Source organism: Bufo gargarizans, chromosome 10 (assembly GCF_014858855.1).
Source record: "Bufo gargarizans isolate SCDJY-AF-19 chromosome 10, ASM1485885v1, whole genome shotgun sequence".
NCBI classification, from domain to species: Eukaryota; Metazoa; Chordata; class Amphibia; order Anura; family Bufonidae; genus Bufo; species Bufo gargarizans.
In genome coordinates this window covers 89,372,719-89,390,181 of record NC_058089.1, presented here as the reverse complement: position 1 = coordinate 89,390,181, position 17,463 = coordinate 89,372,719, and the positions used below count along the sequence as shown (strand labels likewise).

Genomic DNA, 17,463 nt, shown 5'->3' with positions numbered 1-17,463 from the left:
AGTGCACTGTCCACTATAAGTGTCAAGCTTTGGTTTAAACCAGACGTTGCCAACCTTGTTCAGCTCACAAAACAGTCTTAAAGATATCCAGGAATGCATTGAAACACCGGATCCGTTTCTCCGGTGTCATCCGGAAAAACGGATCCGGTATTTATTTTTTTCTCATTTTTAAAGGTCTGGCCATGCGCAGATCGGGAAACCGGATCCAGTTTTCCGGAACACTTAGTACCGGATCCAGCATTAAAAAAATTTCAATAGAAATTAATGTGTTCCGGAATTTTCTCCGGCCAAATACCGTAAGAGTGACTGAACGGAAGACATCCTGATGCATACTGAATGGAAAGCTCTCCATTCAGAATGCATTAGGATAAAACTGAAGCATTTTTTTCTGGTATTGAGCCCCTAGGACGGAACTCTATACCGGAAAGCTTTAACGCAAGTGTGAAAGTACCCTTAAAGTAGCACTCCCATAAAAAAATAAATTATTCTCCGACCTGTTAGAAAGGTACATGATCTAAACTGTAGTGAAGGTAATCTTCTTTGTGAGTTATAACCTCCCTTCTGATCCTCAGCTGTGTCATGTGACCAGCACTCTGATCTCCAACTGACACAGGACAGGAAGTTAGTTACTTCTCTATTCATTCCTATGAGATTGACATTTAGGCTCCCATGGAAATACATAGAGTAACTGACTTCCTGTCCACACATAAGATGCTGTGTTATTTGGAAAGGCAGAGTGCTGGTCACATGACTCAACTGAGGATCAGAAAAGAGTAGATAGCTCACAAATACAGTCACTGGTAAGAAAATTACATTCATTACGGTTTACATCATCTACTTTTCTAAAAGGTCAGAGAATACAAATTTTGCGGGAGTTCTTCTTTAATCAATAGTAGACCTTATAATGATGGCAAATCTCCACCGTAAGGTTGATGTAGAAGATATGTTCTTACTCGTATCTTGTCGCCAAGAGTTAAATTGATTTCATGGATGAAAGGGTTTGGAATCTGTGGTGGAATAAAGGATTTTTGCCGTGGCAGTAAGGGGGTCCGCTGTTGCAATACCATTCCAACCTGTTAAAAAATGACATCAAGACATACTTAAAAATAAAGGTACTACATTTTAGCAAAAACACCTAATGCACACAAGGTCACGGCAAAAGTTGCATGGAGTCATGACACCTATAGACTTATGGGGCCCTAGGGGCACACTGAAAAAAAAAAAAACATTCCAAATTGCATTGCATGGTGTGTTACAGAGTTAGTTTCCCCTACAAGCATTGCTTTTATTGGAGAATAGCTTCATAGCATGACACCATATGGAGGTACCACGCACAGTGCCTACACTTCTGAAGCACCGAGCGGCAGGGACTCTGCTGTGTTCATGAAGCCTGAGGTCAAAGCAAACAGCACCAGTGTACAGAACTATGCCACATTTTACAAGAAGTGTTACACCTGACATTTATACAAGCAGGATCCACCAACAAAAACACCCTTCTCCAACAATAGACTCCAAATCCTGCCAATTAACTCCTTTTAAGCCACCCAGATATTCTACAACGATATAGCAAGTCATTATCTTCCACGTACGCGGTGCGATCATCAACTGTAGGTTGAAATGTGCGATCGTTGGTTCCCATACAGTTTGTATTATTGTCAGCAGCAGGTCCTTGTATATATGAGGAGATGTGCCGCTGATGCAGCGAGCCCCCGAGGAACCGGTGCAGAGGATGGGAGTGCTAGTGGCCCTGATGAGATGTTATGCCACTATGTACTTTCTCGTTGCTCCCTGGGGATAGGTGCAGTGGAAAGCTGGTTGGAAGAATCAGGCCAGAAGTAAACATATAACTTGTGGAACATCCAGTAGTATTAGGCTACATTCACACAACTATGTATTTTGCGTTCCGCAAAAAATTATGAATGACATCCGTATTGCATCTGTTTTTTTTTTTTTTGTGTGGATCCATTCTAACAATGCCTGTCCTTGTCCGCAAAATGGATAAGAATGGAAGATGTTCTATTTTTTTGCGGAACGGACATGCGGACATATGGAAACGGAATGCACACAGAGTCACTTCCCATTGAAATGAATGGCTTTGCATACGGTCCGCAAAACAAATGTAACGGACGGGAAAAGAAAATACGGTTGTGTGCAAGAGTCCTTAAATATATAGTGCAGATTCTGCCCACCAGTTGAGGTGGTATGATGGCAGGTTGGATGGCAATTGGTTGGCACTGGGAGGCACTTGTGACGAGAGGTCTCCCACTGTGATACAGGCTTGAAGTAAGTCTGGCCTAGTGGTGGTTTAGCTGGTGGGTGTCTAAGCCATAGTCCCTCACCTTGCAGCAGTGTCTGTAAAACCGTATTTTGATGATCACTCTGATGTCTTGTCATACTGATGCTCTCTTGGTTAGCTCTGTTCCTGCCAACCACAGCCATATACTGTATAAAACAGTGCAGATACCCCCAGGTCTCGGGTACTGCACTGAAAAACAATGATTTTAAGTCTGCATAGCAAATGTGATCAATGAATGAGCGTCTTGTCATTTATTCGCTGGGCATGTATACACGGGGAAATCAACTGGTTAGGTTACCCATACCAGGCAGTGAATTAGGTTACCCATGACACCAAACTTTTTGGATGTCTGTCTACAACTTGACTGATTAGAGGATATTGATGACCTATCCTCAGGATATTTTGTTTCATTTTAAGCACACGGACTGCCAAAGATGTGCCTAAGGCTACTTTCACACTAGCGTTCGATCGGATCCGTTCTGAACGGATCCGATCATATTAATGCAGACGGAGGCTCCGTTCAGTACGGATCCGTCTGCATTAATAACTTAGAAAATTTCTAAGTGTGAAAGTAGCCTGAGCGGATCCGTTCAGACTTTCAATGTAAAGTCAATGGGGGACGGATCCGCTTGAAGATTGAGCCATATGGTGTCATCTTCAAGCGGATCCGTCCCCATTGACTTCCATTATAAGTCTGAACGGATCCGCTCGCCTGCGCACGGCCAGGCGGACAGCTGAACGCTGCAAGCAGCGTTCAGGTGTCCGCCTGCTGAGCGGAGCGGAGGCTGAACGCTGCCAGACTGATGCATTCTGAGCGGATCCGCATCCATTCAGACTGCATCAGGGCTGGACGGAAGCGTTCGGGTCCGCTCGTGAGCCCCTTCAAACGGAGCTCACGAGCGGACAGCCGAACGCTATTGTGAAACTAGCCTAAGATGAATTATGTGCCTCCTCCGGAAGCGCAGGGGGGAATTAAAGACGGGCGTAAAATGCCAATCTTTGTAAATAACCCCCGATGTCTTTTCATTCTTAGCCTTTGTATCAAAATCTCTACCTTCAGGCTGAGCATTCAATTTCCTCCCCTTTAGGGCTCATGCGCACGACCATATTTTCTTTCCGTGTCTGTTCCTTTTTTTGAGGACCGTATGCGGAATCATTTATTTCAATGAGTCTGCTAAAAAAACGGAAGTTGCTCCGCGTGCATTCCATTTCTGTATGTTCGTACGTCCGCTCCACAAAAAAACAGAACATTGCGGACAAGGATAGGACTGTTCTATTAGGGGCCAGCTGTTCCGTGCCGCAAAATACGGAATGCACACGAACGTCATCTGTATTTTTTGCAGATCCGTGTTTTGTGGACCGCAAAATACATACGTTTGTGTGCATGAGCCCTTTCCCCCTTTCCTTAGCCTTATACTACCAGCAATACATTAACCCTGTCCTCCCTAAATAGTTACTAAACCCCCAACCCACTGAGTATTTTTTTTTAAAAAAGTAGCGTTTGCACAGAGTAGAAAATGAACAATCACAACAATGTAAAAGTTTCACTTGTTCACCAAAAAAAGGAAGTAATGCAAAAATAGACTTAAAAAGTCAAGCGAAGCTAAACTGTCCCCAGATGAAGTTCTCGTAAACCATAAGATTTTATCCCCTGCAAAGTGACCTATGGTAAAAAATGACATTTCCGCAGAATTTGGCTCATGGCGTAGAAATTGTTGACATCTACAGCAAATGTAACAAAAAATCCAAGACAGATGGAGTACGCACAGTTTGTTTCTATTGCATGGGGTTTACTGGTGTAACCGTATTCATATGCACCGTAGTTGTACCGTACGTTTCAGTACAATCTGCAATAATTTGCATGATCACGTAGTCACACAAGCTTTCAAGGTTATGAAAAGTACTTACAACATTTTTAAAAATGCAATAAAGAACTTCCTCAACTCTCTTGTGATAAAGGACTAAGGCTACTTTCACACTAGCGTTGTTAGAATTCGGCAAACTGTATGCTAACAGATATCTTTTTTCTGGCTCCGTTAGACGGATCTGGTGATATACCAGATCTGTCTCATCCGTTATCATCCGGTTTCAAACGGAATAACGGATCCGGTATTTAAATTTTTTCAAAGATCAAAAGCGAAACTAGCTCCTCCTATATCCCAGCGCAGACGCAGCAATTTCCAGAACACTTGGTACCGGCGCCGGCATTAATACATCTCTATGAAAATGCGGCAAATGCGGTATTTTGTCCAGTCAAATACCGTACAAGGGACGGAACGGAAGACATCCTGATGCATACTAAACGGATTGCTTTCCATTCAGAATGCATTAGAACAAAACTGATGCGTTTTTTTCCGCTATTGAGACCCTTTACCGTAAAATAATAACGCTAAAAAGTGTGAAAAGTAGGTGAAAGTACCCTAACATGTTGCAAAATATTCATGTGCTTTGCAAAACTGTAACCAAGGATTAGTCCACAGGGTAGAAAAGTCACAAGATAACAGGTTGTGAACGAGGAAGCTTTATTAGAGGCAGGGCAGTGGCCTAACTAGAACTGACTGGGTCCCACAACAAATTTTTGAATGGGTCCCCTCCCCCGGTCCCCTAATGCAGACCTCAGATGGACACAAACAAAAGATTACTCACCTCTCTTCTCCTGCAGGTGCCTCCGTTCTTCGTGCAGCACGTCTAGGCATGCACTACACTGTGACCTGACGTCGCACAATGTCAGGTCATAGTTTGCTCTTACACACACTACTGTACGTCCCATCCTGAAGCTGTGCGCTACCAGGCGCCTGGAGAAGAACAGGGAGTGGTGAGTAATACCAATGCTAGGAATAGAAGAACTTTACTCCATGGGCCCTGAAAATAAATCCGTTTGTCCTCCTCCCGGGCCCCTACCTGATTTTGGACCCTGTAGCAGCTGCTTCTCTTGCTTCCATGGTAGCTATGCCCCTGACTTGAGGCTTTCCTCAGAATGGAGCATATCTGTAGACAGTACTGCTTGAAGGTCCTTGCCCTCATCAGTAAAGAACAGGGTGCTAGCTGGCTGAATGAGCAAGAACCATGAAACAGTGCTGTCTACAGATGGGTCTCTGGTATGGCTGATGGAAGCTTATTTGCATACTTTTTTCCCATGGAGCATTGCTTGAAAATAAGTCTCTTTAGGGTGCTGAGTCTCTTCAATGAGAGATAGTACGCCTCCTGAACAGAAAGGATCAATACTTAAAGAGGTGGTCCCACCATGCTGTTTTCTTGGTGAGACTGGATTAAGCGCCGGCCCTAGGTGGCTGGACTTACAGAAACTGCAGAGCGGGTCGGCACTCCACTGTTTCCATACCTCCCATTGCAGTGATTGGGAGCTATGGAAAAAGTGTATCACAGAAAGCTATGCTGTTTCCGTAACTCGGCGTTATGAAACTAGTGTAATTTGTACTGCTATGTTGTATACGTAGCTCCCATCCAATACAGTTTGGAGCTACAATAACAGCTCAGCAGTTTTCGTGAGCCCGGCCGCCATGGTGAGATGGGATAACCTCTTTGAATGATGTATGGGGTCATTTATCAAACTGGTGTAAAGTAGAACTGGCTTAGTTGCCCATAGCAACCAATCAGATTCCACCTTTATTTTCCAAAGAAGCTGTCAAAAATTAAATTAAAGGTGGAATCTGATTGGTTGCTAAGGGCAACTAAGCCAATTCTACTTTACATCGGTTTGATAAATGACCACAGTAATCTATACAACTTGCGTCAGTGTGAGTCACAAAGATGGCAACCAGTTGGTTGTGGTGGCTTCCCAACAACGTGGCTCTCTCCCTTTCTCTCAAGTGGGGTGACTCTTTGCTCACCCTATTTGGGCTCTTGTATCTCACCTGTGCTTTCTTTGTGTACTCACTCTCGGGTCCACTCCATCTGGTGGACACCCGATAGAGTCTTCCTCTCTCTCACTGAGGCTATGGCTCCTCAAAGGAATTCGCTCAACCCATGCTGCTCTAGGTCTATATAGGCCCACTCTTAACCACCACATCACTGGCCCATGTTCTTTGGTCATTTCGGAAGATTCGCTCCCTTACTGTGTCAAATGCCTAACCTGCTCACAACAAGGGACTATCTCAGTAGCCTCAACTACACTACAATACCTTTTGTGGGTCTCTGCATTTTCATGTAGGGTCCAGGACTCTCTTACAAGCAGCCCCATCAAAAACCCAACAAACAGTGTAGAGAACAAGGACTCGGGAGACAAAAAGGGTTAAAGGCAAACAGAGAAAACCACAACATAAAGGTTCACGCCAGGGAATCTTAGTTCTAACACCCACATGCAACATTACCTTACACTCTCGGTGCAGATTTATATTGGAGCAGGGCCCCTGCATGGCATGTCTGTAAGGTTACAATAAGCCAAGCAAATAGTTATTTAGTGGCAAAGACAGAGACGCATTGATATTAGAGGAGCTGCACCATACACGTCCATGTAAAACAAATCTAACATAAATGAAAGGATAGCATGTACGGTACTTATTAACACAATATCGCAAATACATAAAGTCATATACTTATGGATATTGAAAGCGCAAGTGTAGCAACAGCTGCTGCAGGATCTGCAACCTTCTTGCTTGGAACCCTCTTACAGTTCTAAAACTGGCATCATACTGATGGCAGACTGATATCTAGCAAATAAAAGCATTGGTAGCCACTTAGGGATCGGCATCATTTAGGGTTCCTATACCGTTTTGACTTGACCAGAAATTTTTGTATTGTTTTAGGTTTTTTTTGCTTTTGTTTTTTGTTTTAGATGTTTTAGCCCCTTGTGTTTTGTAATGGAATTTTTTGCAGGCCTAGTATTTAAAAAAAAAATTATAGTAGAGTATATGCCCGTACCCCCTGCAATGTCACTTTGAGCTGTATGGTGATAAAAAAGCATTACTAAAGAAAAAAACACATGCAAAAACATAATTAAAAGATGCCAATAATACACAATGCACATACATTTTTTGATCAGCAATTTTTGTAAATTTTTTTGTTTTTGTGGTTTTTTCAGGTGTTTTAGCCCAAGGGGCTTTGTAATGGAATTTTTTGCAGGCCTAGCATTTTTTTTATAGTAAAGTATGTCCCCTTATCCCCTGTAATGTCACTTTGAGCTGTATGGGTAAAAAAGCATTGCTAAAAAAAAAAAAAATTAAAATAAATACAAATAAAAATCATGCAAAAATATCATTGAAAATTGGCAATATTACACATTGCACATGCATTTTTTGAAAGCAGCAAAAACAAACAAAACATTGGAAGTCTACAGGAGAAAAAATGGCAGACAATGAGGCGTAAAAGCTTAAATTTGATCTTACCTGTAATTTTGCTTTCCTCGAGTGCATAGGCAGCACAGAATCGTTGTGCTGCCGTAGGACAATGAGGAAATGCCAGACTTAGAGCATGCTGCAATTTGAAAAAAAAACTGCAATGGACCCAAAAAACACACCTCAAAGATGAAAAACGCCACTACAAAAAAACTGTCCTGCATTCAATAATTCCCATAGATTTCCATGCAACATCAGAAGCTGACATTTTTTACCTAAAAGTGGCAATAAAATGCCCCCAAAACTGCAAAACATCACAAGCCGCAGACCTGCTGCTTAGCTTCGGGAGCGAGGATCTGTGTTTGACCTCGTTCCCAGGGCGGCTTTGCTAGCTGGGAGGCTCCCTGCTCCTAGGTCTGCCTTGAGAGCTGAGCTGATCACTCGGTGCTCGACTGGTCGGTCTGTCGGTCATGTGACGCTGGCCACGTCACATGACCCTCACTCCCCACTATAAATACAGGCAGCCTGCTGGCCACAGGTTGCCTGTTAATTTAGGTTCCTGGCAGTTGTTGGATACCTGTGTACTTACCTGATCCTGTTCCCTGACGATCCTTTGCCTGCTCCTCCTGTACTGCGCATCCTTCCTGGTATATTGACCTTGGCTTCCACCTTACTATTCTTTGCGGACTCCTTTGGTACTTCTCGACTCTCCTGGTATTTATGACCCTGGCTTCTCCTGACCTTTCTTTGCTTATCCCTCTGTACTGTGTTGTCCTCTTGGTTTTGACCCGGTCCGTTCACTATCCGTTATTTGTCTTGTCTGTCCTTCCCGCACGTATCCTAAGTTAGGGACTGCCGTCCAGTTGTCCCCTGTCATCAGGACTCGTGAGGCAAGTAGGCAGGGCCAGGGGTGAGGGTGGAGCGCAGTGGTCACTATCCTCCCCCCGTGTGTGTGTGTGTGTGTGTGTGTACGTGACCGCTACACAGGCACTCTTCATTTGGAATAATCCAGAGATCTTTAGTCTATATCATCCACATATTCCTTTATGTTCATTAAAATATAAAAATATGAGAATAAAAATGTGACTTAAAATACTAAAAATACCAATACCCCTCTATTTGTCATATATGGGAAATAGTCCCTGTCCCCTATATATGCCCCTTCTGATCCAATTGAATGCAGGATAAAACTTACCAGGAAAGGTTAAAAGGACCTTAACATGTATAGCTTGGAAGAAAGACGAGACAGAGGGGATATGATAGAAACTTTTAAATACATAAAGGGAATCAACAAGGTAAAAGAGAGAATATTTAAAAAGAAGAAAAACTGCTACAAGAGGACATAGTTTTAAATTAGTGGGGCAAAGGTTTAAAAGTAATATCAGGAAGTATTACTTTACTGAGAGAGTAGTGGATGCATGGAATAGCCTTCCTGCAGAAGTGGTAGCTGCAAATACAGTGAAGGAGTTTAAGCATGCATGGGATAGGCATAAGGCCATCCTTCATATAAGATAGGACCAGGAGCTAGTCATAGTATTCAGTATATTGGGCAGACTAGATGGGCCAAATGGTTCTTATCTGCCGACACATTCTATGTTTCTACTGATTCTGCTCTTGGGTTTTTACGCCCCAGGTGCATTATCTTGCACTTATCAACATTACATTTTAGTTGCCAGATTTTTGACCATTCCTCTAGTTTTCCTAAATCCTTATATATAACCCTCTGTTGTCTGTCCCTCAGCCACTTCCTAATCCATTCAACAATATGGGAGTCCACGCACAAAGACTGCAATTTATTGATAATCCTTCTATGTTGGACAGTATCAAAAGCCTAACTAAAGTCTAGATAAGAAATGACTACTGCACCTCCGTCACCTATTATTTTAGTCACCCAATCAAAAAAATCAATAAGATTTGTTTGACATGATCTCCCTGAAGTATACCCATGCTGTCTTTCAATCCATGGGATTTTAGATGTTCCACAATCCTCTCCTTATGTATGGTTTCCATTATTTTCCCCACTATTGATGTCAGGCTTACTGGCCTATAGTTGCCCGATTCCTCCCTACTACCTTTCTTGTGAATGGGCACATTTGCTAATTTTCAATCTTCTGGGATGACTCCTGTTACCAGTGATTGGTTAAATAAATCTGTTAATGGTTTTGCTAGTTCACCGCTAAGCTCTTTTAATAGCTTTGGGTGTTTCCCATCAGGCCCCTGTGACTTATTTGTATTCATTGTAGACAGCTGACTTTGAACCTCTTCCTTTGTAAAGACACATGCATCAAAAGATTCATTAGTCTTCCTTCCTAACTGAGGTCCTTTTCCTTCATTTTCCTTTGTAAAGACTGAACAGAAGTATTCATTGAGGCAGTCAGCTAGTTCTTTATCTTCTTCCATATACCTTCCTTCTTTTGTTTTTAATTTGGTAATTCCTTGTTTTAGTTTCCTTTTCATTTATGTATCTGAATAATGTCTTATCGCCTTTTTTTCCTGACTGAGCTAATTTCTCTCCTGCCTGTGCTTTAGAAGCTCGTATAACTTGCTTGGCCTCTCTCTGCCTAATCTTATAAATTTGCCTGTCATCCTTGTTTTTTTTATTTTTTTATAATTACTAAATGCTATCTTTTTGTTTTTAATGATTTTGGCCACTTCTGCTGAGTACCACAGTGGTCTCTTCCTTTTTTTGCTTTTACTGACAAGCCTAATGCAATTACAGTATCTGTTGCCTTCAATAGTGCCACTTTTAAGTAGTCCTATTTCTCCTGGACTCCATTGAAACTGTTTCAATCTGATAGGGACTCGTATACCTCTAATCTAATTTTAGAAAAGTCAGTTTTTCTAAAATCTAAAACTTTTGTTTTTGTTTGGTGTGACTCAGTCACTGTACTTATAGTAAACCACACTGACTGGTGATCACTAGATCCCAAGCTTTCCCCTACAGTAATATCAGATACCAAATTCCCATTTGTGAATACTAAATCTAAATGGCCTCCTTCCAGGTTGGCTCCTCCACTACTTGCTGTAGAGATAATCCCAGTAGGGAATTTAGAATATCTGTACTCCTGGCAGAACTAGCTATTTTGGTTTTCCAGTTTACATCAGGAAGATTAAAGTCTCCCATAATGATAACTGCCCTCTTCAATGTCATTTGAGCTATTTCCTCAACTAGTAGATCATCTAATTCTTTGACTTGGCTAGGTGGTCTATTTACCACACCTACACGAGTTACCTTATGATTATCAAGCTGCAACGTAACCCAAACTGACTCTAAATTAGTCTCGCTTACTTGTATTAAATTATATTTCATGCTATCTTTCACATACAGGGCCCCCCCCTCACCCTTTCTTGCTTTCTCTGTCTTTCCTATATAGAGAGAACCCTGGTATTGTTATATCCCAGTCATTACTCCCATTGAACTATGTCTCAGTAACAGCCACTAAATCTATATTCTCAGATGCCATTATACACTCAAGTTCATTGATCTTTTTCCCTAAACTGCGAGCATTTTTAGACAAGACTCTGAGCTTGTCATTTCTTAACCTATGTGCTACTGGCATCTTCTGGCATTATTCCGGGGGGCAGTCGGACTGCTACCACATGGGACGCCACGGTGGATAGCAGTACAATATATTTTTAACTGTGAATATAGACTCCTGACCATTGCTGAATGTATACTGCTATTTATATAAAGGAGACTCAGAAAACCAATACAAGGGAAACCATAGGTGAATTGTATATCTGTATAACAACGTAAAATACCTTTTTGGACTGACTATTTGCCTGCATATTGCGGATAAGCTGTACAGCATAAGAAAGAAAGACAATGTAACCGTATTGATGACCCAATCCTGAACATTTTTTGAACTATAATATCAGCTCAATATTAATTCAGCATTCAATTGGATCAGAAGGGGCATATATAGGGGACAGGGACTATTTCCCATATATGACAAATAGAGGAGTATTGGTATTTTTAGTATTTTAAGTCACATTTTTATTCTCATATTTTTATATTTTAATGAGCATAATAATGGAATATGTGGATGATATAGACTAAATATCTCTGGATTATTCCAAATGAAGTGTGCCTGTCTATATTCATGTTAGGCCTCATGCACATGACCGTTCGTTTTTTTGTGGTCTGCAAATTGCGGATCCACAAAACACAGAAGCCGCCTGTGTGCCTTCCGCAATTTTTCGGAACGGAACAGGCGGCCCATTGTAGAAATGCTTATTCTTGTCCACAAAACGGACAAGAATAGGACATGCTATATTTTTTTTGCGGGCCCACGGAACAGGGCAACGGATGCGGACAGAACACGGAGTGCTGTCTGCATCTTTTGCGGCCCCATTGAGGTGAATGGGTCCGCACCCTAGCCTGCAAAAAATGTCAGGAGAGATGACAGGTCCTCTTTAGCATTCTGGGCTTGTAGTCCCCTACTGTGATACATACATATGTGCAAGCTGAAACAAGTTTGTGTGTCCATCACATAACCAGGACAGATCTGAATCCACTGGTAGTAGATAATGGAGGTTCCTCTATTGATATCTTGAAAACCGCAAGGAACTGAAAGTATATTGGAACGTTGTATAATCTTAAAGCAGTGATAATCCTGTGATATTTGCTTTACCAGAGTTAGGCTTCGTTCACATCACCGTTCAGCCTTTCCGTTCTCCTGCGTTTAGGAGCAGGAGAGCGGAAAAGACGGAGAAGGCACATAACTGAGCCAAACGGAGCCTAAGGACCCCATAGACTATAATGGGGTCCGTTATCTTTCCGCTCAGAAGATGATTTTAGAGTGGAGACAAAAGTTGTGCATGCAGGACTTTTGTCTCCGCTTCAAAATCATCTTCTGAGCGGAAACATAACGGACCCCATTATAGTCTATGGGGTCCTAAGGGCTCCGCTTGGCTCAGTTATGTGCATTCTCCTAAACGGAGCAGGAGAACGTAAAGGCTGAAAGGTGATGTGAGCGAAGCCTTATACCAACTTTGAGCTATTTTATGTCATGTTCTCCATTCATATACAGTACATAGTAGCCGTAGGGTGACCTTGGCAATGATTTAGCTCCAATCCGCTGTCACACGTCATTCAGCAGCTTAACTAACAGTGTAAAACCTTTTATTGGCTCAAAAGGATAGGTCAGGATAGAAAAAAAAAATTATGCTATGTGCCAAATATATTACCAGATGTGTCCTTTTATTAAACTGGTAAAGACGTGTATTCTTTTCTTCTTTGGTATATGGAATAATGGAGCGTGCCATGCTATGACTATGGCAGACATATAGAACCATATGCCATTCATGTAATTTACAGACAGTTGAATATACATTTTTTTTCTTTGGAACATACAGTATGTGTACGACCAGATCACTGTGTGAACCGGCTCTGTCATCTCACGCTGCAATGCTCTGTCGTAACAGGAAACCACCAGAATTGTGACATTAGCTTAAAGGGTCAGCAGATCTGTACCTATGAAACTGGCTGACCTGTTAGGATGGGTTCACATCACGTTTTATGCCTCCGTTTGATGTATAATTTAGAAAGAAAAAAAAAAAGGATATAAAAACGCAGCACACCTCGTTCCTGTATCCTGAACAGTCCAGTAAAAAAAAAAAAGTATCCTTTTATTATTATTTTTTTTACAATGATAAAAAAAGTATACGTTTTTATTTATTTATTTTTTTACAATGGAACTCCATGGTGAAGGGTCTGTCTGAGGCATCCGTTTGACGTATACTTTTTTTTGTACACGTTAAACGAATGGGAAAAAATGTGATGTGAATCCAGCCTTACATGTGCACTTGGCAGCTGAAGGCATCTGTGTTGGTTCCATGTTCATATGTGCCCGCATTGCTGAGAAGAATGATGTTATAATAAATGTAAATGAGCCTCTAGGAGCAACGGGGGCGTTGCCATTACACCTAGAGGCTCTGCTCTCTCTGCAACTGTCACATCCTCTGCACTTTGATTGACAGGCCCAGGCAGTGAAAACGTCCTCGTGCCTGTTAGGCCCTGTCAAAGTGCAGAGGGTGCAACAGTTGCAGAGAGCAGAGCCTCTAGGTGTAACGGTAACGCCCCCGTTGCTCCTAGAGGCTCATTTGCATATATTAAAACATAATTTTTCTCAGCAATGCGGGCACATATGAACATGGGACCAACACAGATGCCTTCAGCGGCCAAGTGCCCATGTAACAGGTCAGCCAGTGTCATAGGTACAAATCTGCTGACAGATGCCCTTAAAAGCCTACGTACACCTTTGGGGGCATTTTTTTTAATTATTGTATTGTACTCATTTTGAACCAAAAATCAATTCTTCAATTGGTCTTTATTTTTTTAAAAATTAACCCCTGTCTCTGTGCAGCCTTGAGTTTCTCTAAACGCAGACTCTGAATTTTCATTCTGTTCCATCAGGCAGCTCAGCTGATGGCTCCTTATCTCTGACATTATAAACACTCATATAGCTCAATTCTTATTTTACCGACAAGGATGTGGCTTAAATAGGTGTTTATGATCTTTTAGTTTAGAGATAAAGTTTATTAGATTAGAGGCACAAAGTGAAAGAGAAAGTACCAGTCACACAGTTAGAAAAACAGTTAACCTTTTGTGACAGAACAGCTCAATATTTTTAATGAAGGCCAATTGAAAATATGATTTTTAGCCAAAAATGAGTAAAATGCAATCCTAAACAAAAATTTCCTCCAAGGTGTACATAGCCTTTAAGGCCTCATGCATATGACAAAGCCATGTCCACTGAATCTGTACACAACTACATACGTTGCGGATCTTCGTGCGGATGAAATGGAGAGTAATACAGAATCAGCAATGTGGAGGAGATTAGATAAATCTCATGTACACTTTGCTTTTTCTTTATATCTGGAAACTGACCTGCCATCAGTGTTACCTGTAAACTGCGCAGACGCGCGGCTTCCTTTATGCCTCCGCTCAGGACCTCTGCAGGCCCGCTCAACGCCACAGCCCGGACTTTGCGTAATGTTGTATGCCTGTTCCGTACTCTGGCCAACCCTGGTAATGCACACAGTTTTCACTACGTGCATTGCTGTAGTGGGTGGCCCTAGAACTCGGAACAGGCACCCACCATACTGCCCACAGTGCCCTTAATGTCCCCCTGACACTATCTAGTGTCAGGACGTTCCTGTGCGGCGCTCCAAGATGGCCCTGCCTCCTTCCTCATGCACTGCTGCTACTGGAAGAGGAGAACATGTGCAGCGCGGCAAAAGAGGGGAAAAGAGGAGGGGACAGCATCTTAGACCTAGCCCCCCAGCCAAAGTGTTGAAGTGGCATCCAAGATCCCCAAGCAAAGTAATTGTAGGTTTTCATGTGGAATATGTTTATGTTATGCACATATAGCCTACACAATATACAGTATACCTATACACTGTGTAGGGGTTATACTGTTTATTGTACAGCATGGCGCAGGGGTTATATTGTCTGGCATGGTGTAACCTCCATACATTTGGTGTACAGTATACATTATAATCCCTGTACCAGGTCGTACAATATACAGTATAATTCCTGCACCATGCTGTAAAGTATACATCATAATTCCTGCACCATGCTGTATAATATACATTATAAACCCTACACCATGCTGTATAATATACATTATAATCCCTGCACCATGCTGTATAATATACATTATAATCCTTGCACCATGCTGTATAATATACATTATAATCCATACACCATGCCGTTTAATATACAGTATAACACCTACACTGTGGGGTTATGTTGTATATTGTACGGCATGGTGCAGGAATTATAATGTATGCTGTACGGCATGGTGTATGGATTATACTGTATATCATACGACATGGTGCAGGGGTTATATTGTATATTGTACAGCATGGTGCAGGGATTATAATGTATACTGTACAGTGGTGCAGGGATTATAATGTATATTATACGGCATGGTGCAGGGATTATATTGTATACTGTACAGTGGTGCAGGGATTATAATGTATATTATACAATATAATCCCTGCACCATGTCGTATAATATACATTATAATCCCTGCACCACTGTACAGTATACAATATAATCCCTGCACCATGCCGTATAATATACATTATAATCCCTGCACCACTGTACAGTATACATTATAATCCCTGCACCATGCCGTACAATATACAATATAAGGCCTCTTTCACACTTGCGTTGTCCGGATCCGGCGTGTACTCCACTTGCCGGAATTACACGCCGGATCCGGAAAAACGCAAGTGTACTGAAAGCATTTGAAGACGGATCCGTCTTCAAAATGCTTTCAGTGTTACTATGGCAGCCAGGACGCTATTAAAGTCCTGGTTGCCATAGTAGTAGTGGGGAGCGGGGGAGCAGCATACTTACCATCCGTGCGGCTCCCGGGGCGCTCCAGAATGACGTCAGAGCGCCCCATGCGCATGGATGACGTGTCCATGCGATCACGTGATCCATGCGCTTGGGGCGCCCTGACGTCACTCTGGAGCGCCCCGGGAGCCGCACGGATGGTAAGTATGCTGCTCCCCGCTCCCCACTGCACTTTACCATGGCTGCCAGGACTTTAGCGTCCCGGCAGCCATGGTAACCATTGAGAAAAAGCTAAACGTCGCATCCGGCAATGCGCCGAAACGACGTTTAGCTTAAGGCCGGATCCGGATCAATGCCTTTCAATGGGCATTCATTCCGGATCCGGCCTTGCGGCAAGTGTTCCGGATTTTTGGCCGGAGCAAAAAGCGCAGCATGCTGCGCTATTTTCTGCGGCCAAAAAACGTTCCGTTCCGGAACGGAAGACATCCTGATGCATCCTGAAGGACGGACTGTCCATTCAGAATGCATTAGGAAAATCCTGATCAGTATTCTTCCGGCATAGAGCCCCGACGACGGAACTCTATGCCGGAAGACTATAACGCAGGTGTGAAAGAGCCCTAACCCCTGCACCATGTCGTATGATATACAGTATAATCCATACACCATGCCGTACAGCATACATTATAATTCCTGCACCATGCCGTACAATATACAACATAACCCCACAGTGTAGGTGTTATACTATATATTGAACGGCATGGTGTATGGATTATAATGTATACTGTACAGTGGTGCAGGGATTATAATGTATATTATACGGCATGGTGCAGGGATTATATTGTATACTGTACAGTGGTGCAGGGATTATAATGTATATTATACGACATGGTGCAGGGATTATATTGTATACTGTACAGTGGTGCAGGGATTATAATGTATATTATACGACATGGTGCAGGGATTATATTGTATACTGTACAGTGGTGCAGGGATTATAATGTATATTATATGGCATGGTGCAAGGATTATACTGTATATTGTACAGCATGGTGCAGGGATTATATTGTGTACTGTACAGTGGTGCAGGGATTATAATGTATATTATACGGCATGGTGCAAGGATTATACTGTATATTACACAGCATGGCGCAGGGATTATACTGTATATTGTACGGCATGGTACAGGGATTATAATGTATACTGTACAGTGGTGCAGGGATTATAATGTATATTATAGTGCATGGATTATAATGTATATTACACAGCATGGTGCAGGGATTATACTGTATTGTACGGGATGGTGCAGGGGTTACACTGTATGCTCTTTGATATGACAATTATCTTAGGTTTTCCTATCGCCCACCTTTGATGGCGCTGTGCCTAGCTCTGAGCCGACCCCACTCAGCAGCTGCCAAGGCTTAGAGGGAACACTGCCTGCCATACTTACCAACGTTTTGGTTGGTAAAAACAAGGCATATAAACCCCACCACCTGGGAACAACCCCTTATGAGCGTTGTTTGTGTTAACCCCTTCATTTTCAACCCGAAACAGCATGAATTTGCCA

At 42.3% G+C, this 17,463-nt stretch overlaps 1 protein-coding gene across 1 annotated transcript in view; it reads right to left on the bottom strand.

Moving 5' to 3' along the window:
- The window catches only part of LPCAT2 (lysophosphatidylcholine acyltransferase 2), a 67,297-nt gene that overhangs the window by 45,085 nt on the left and 4,749 nt on the right, over window positions 1-17,463 (bottom strand). The window contains exon 2 of the mRNA XM_044270010.1: window positions 954-1,073. Coding sequence (XP_044125945.1) covers window positions 954-1,067 — 114 coding nt within the window. The 5' untranslated portion in view covers window positions 1,068-1,073. The remainder of the gene's footprint in view (window positions 1-953; window positions 1,074-17,463) is intronic.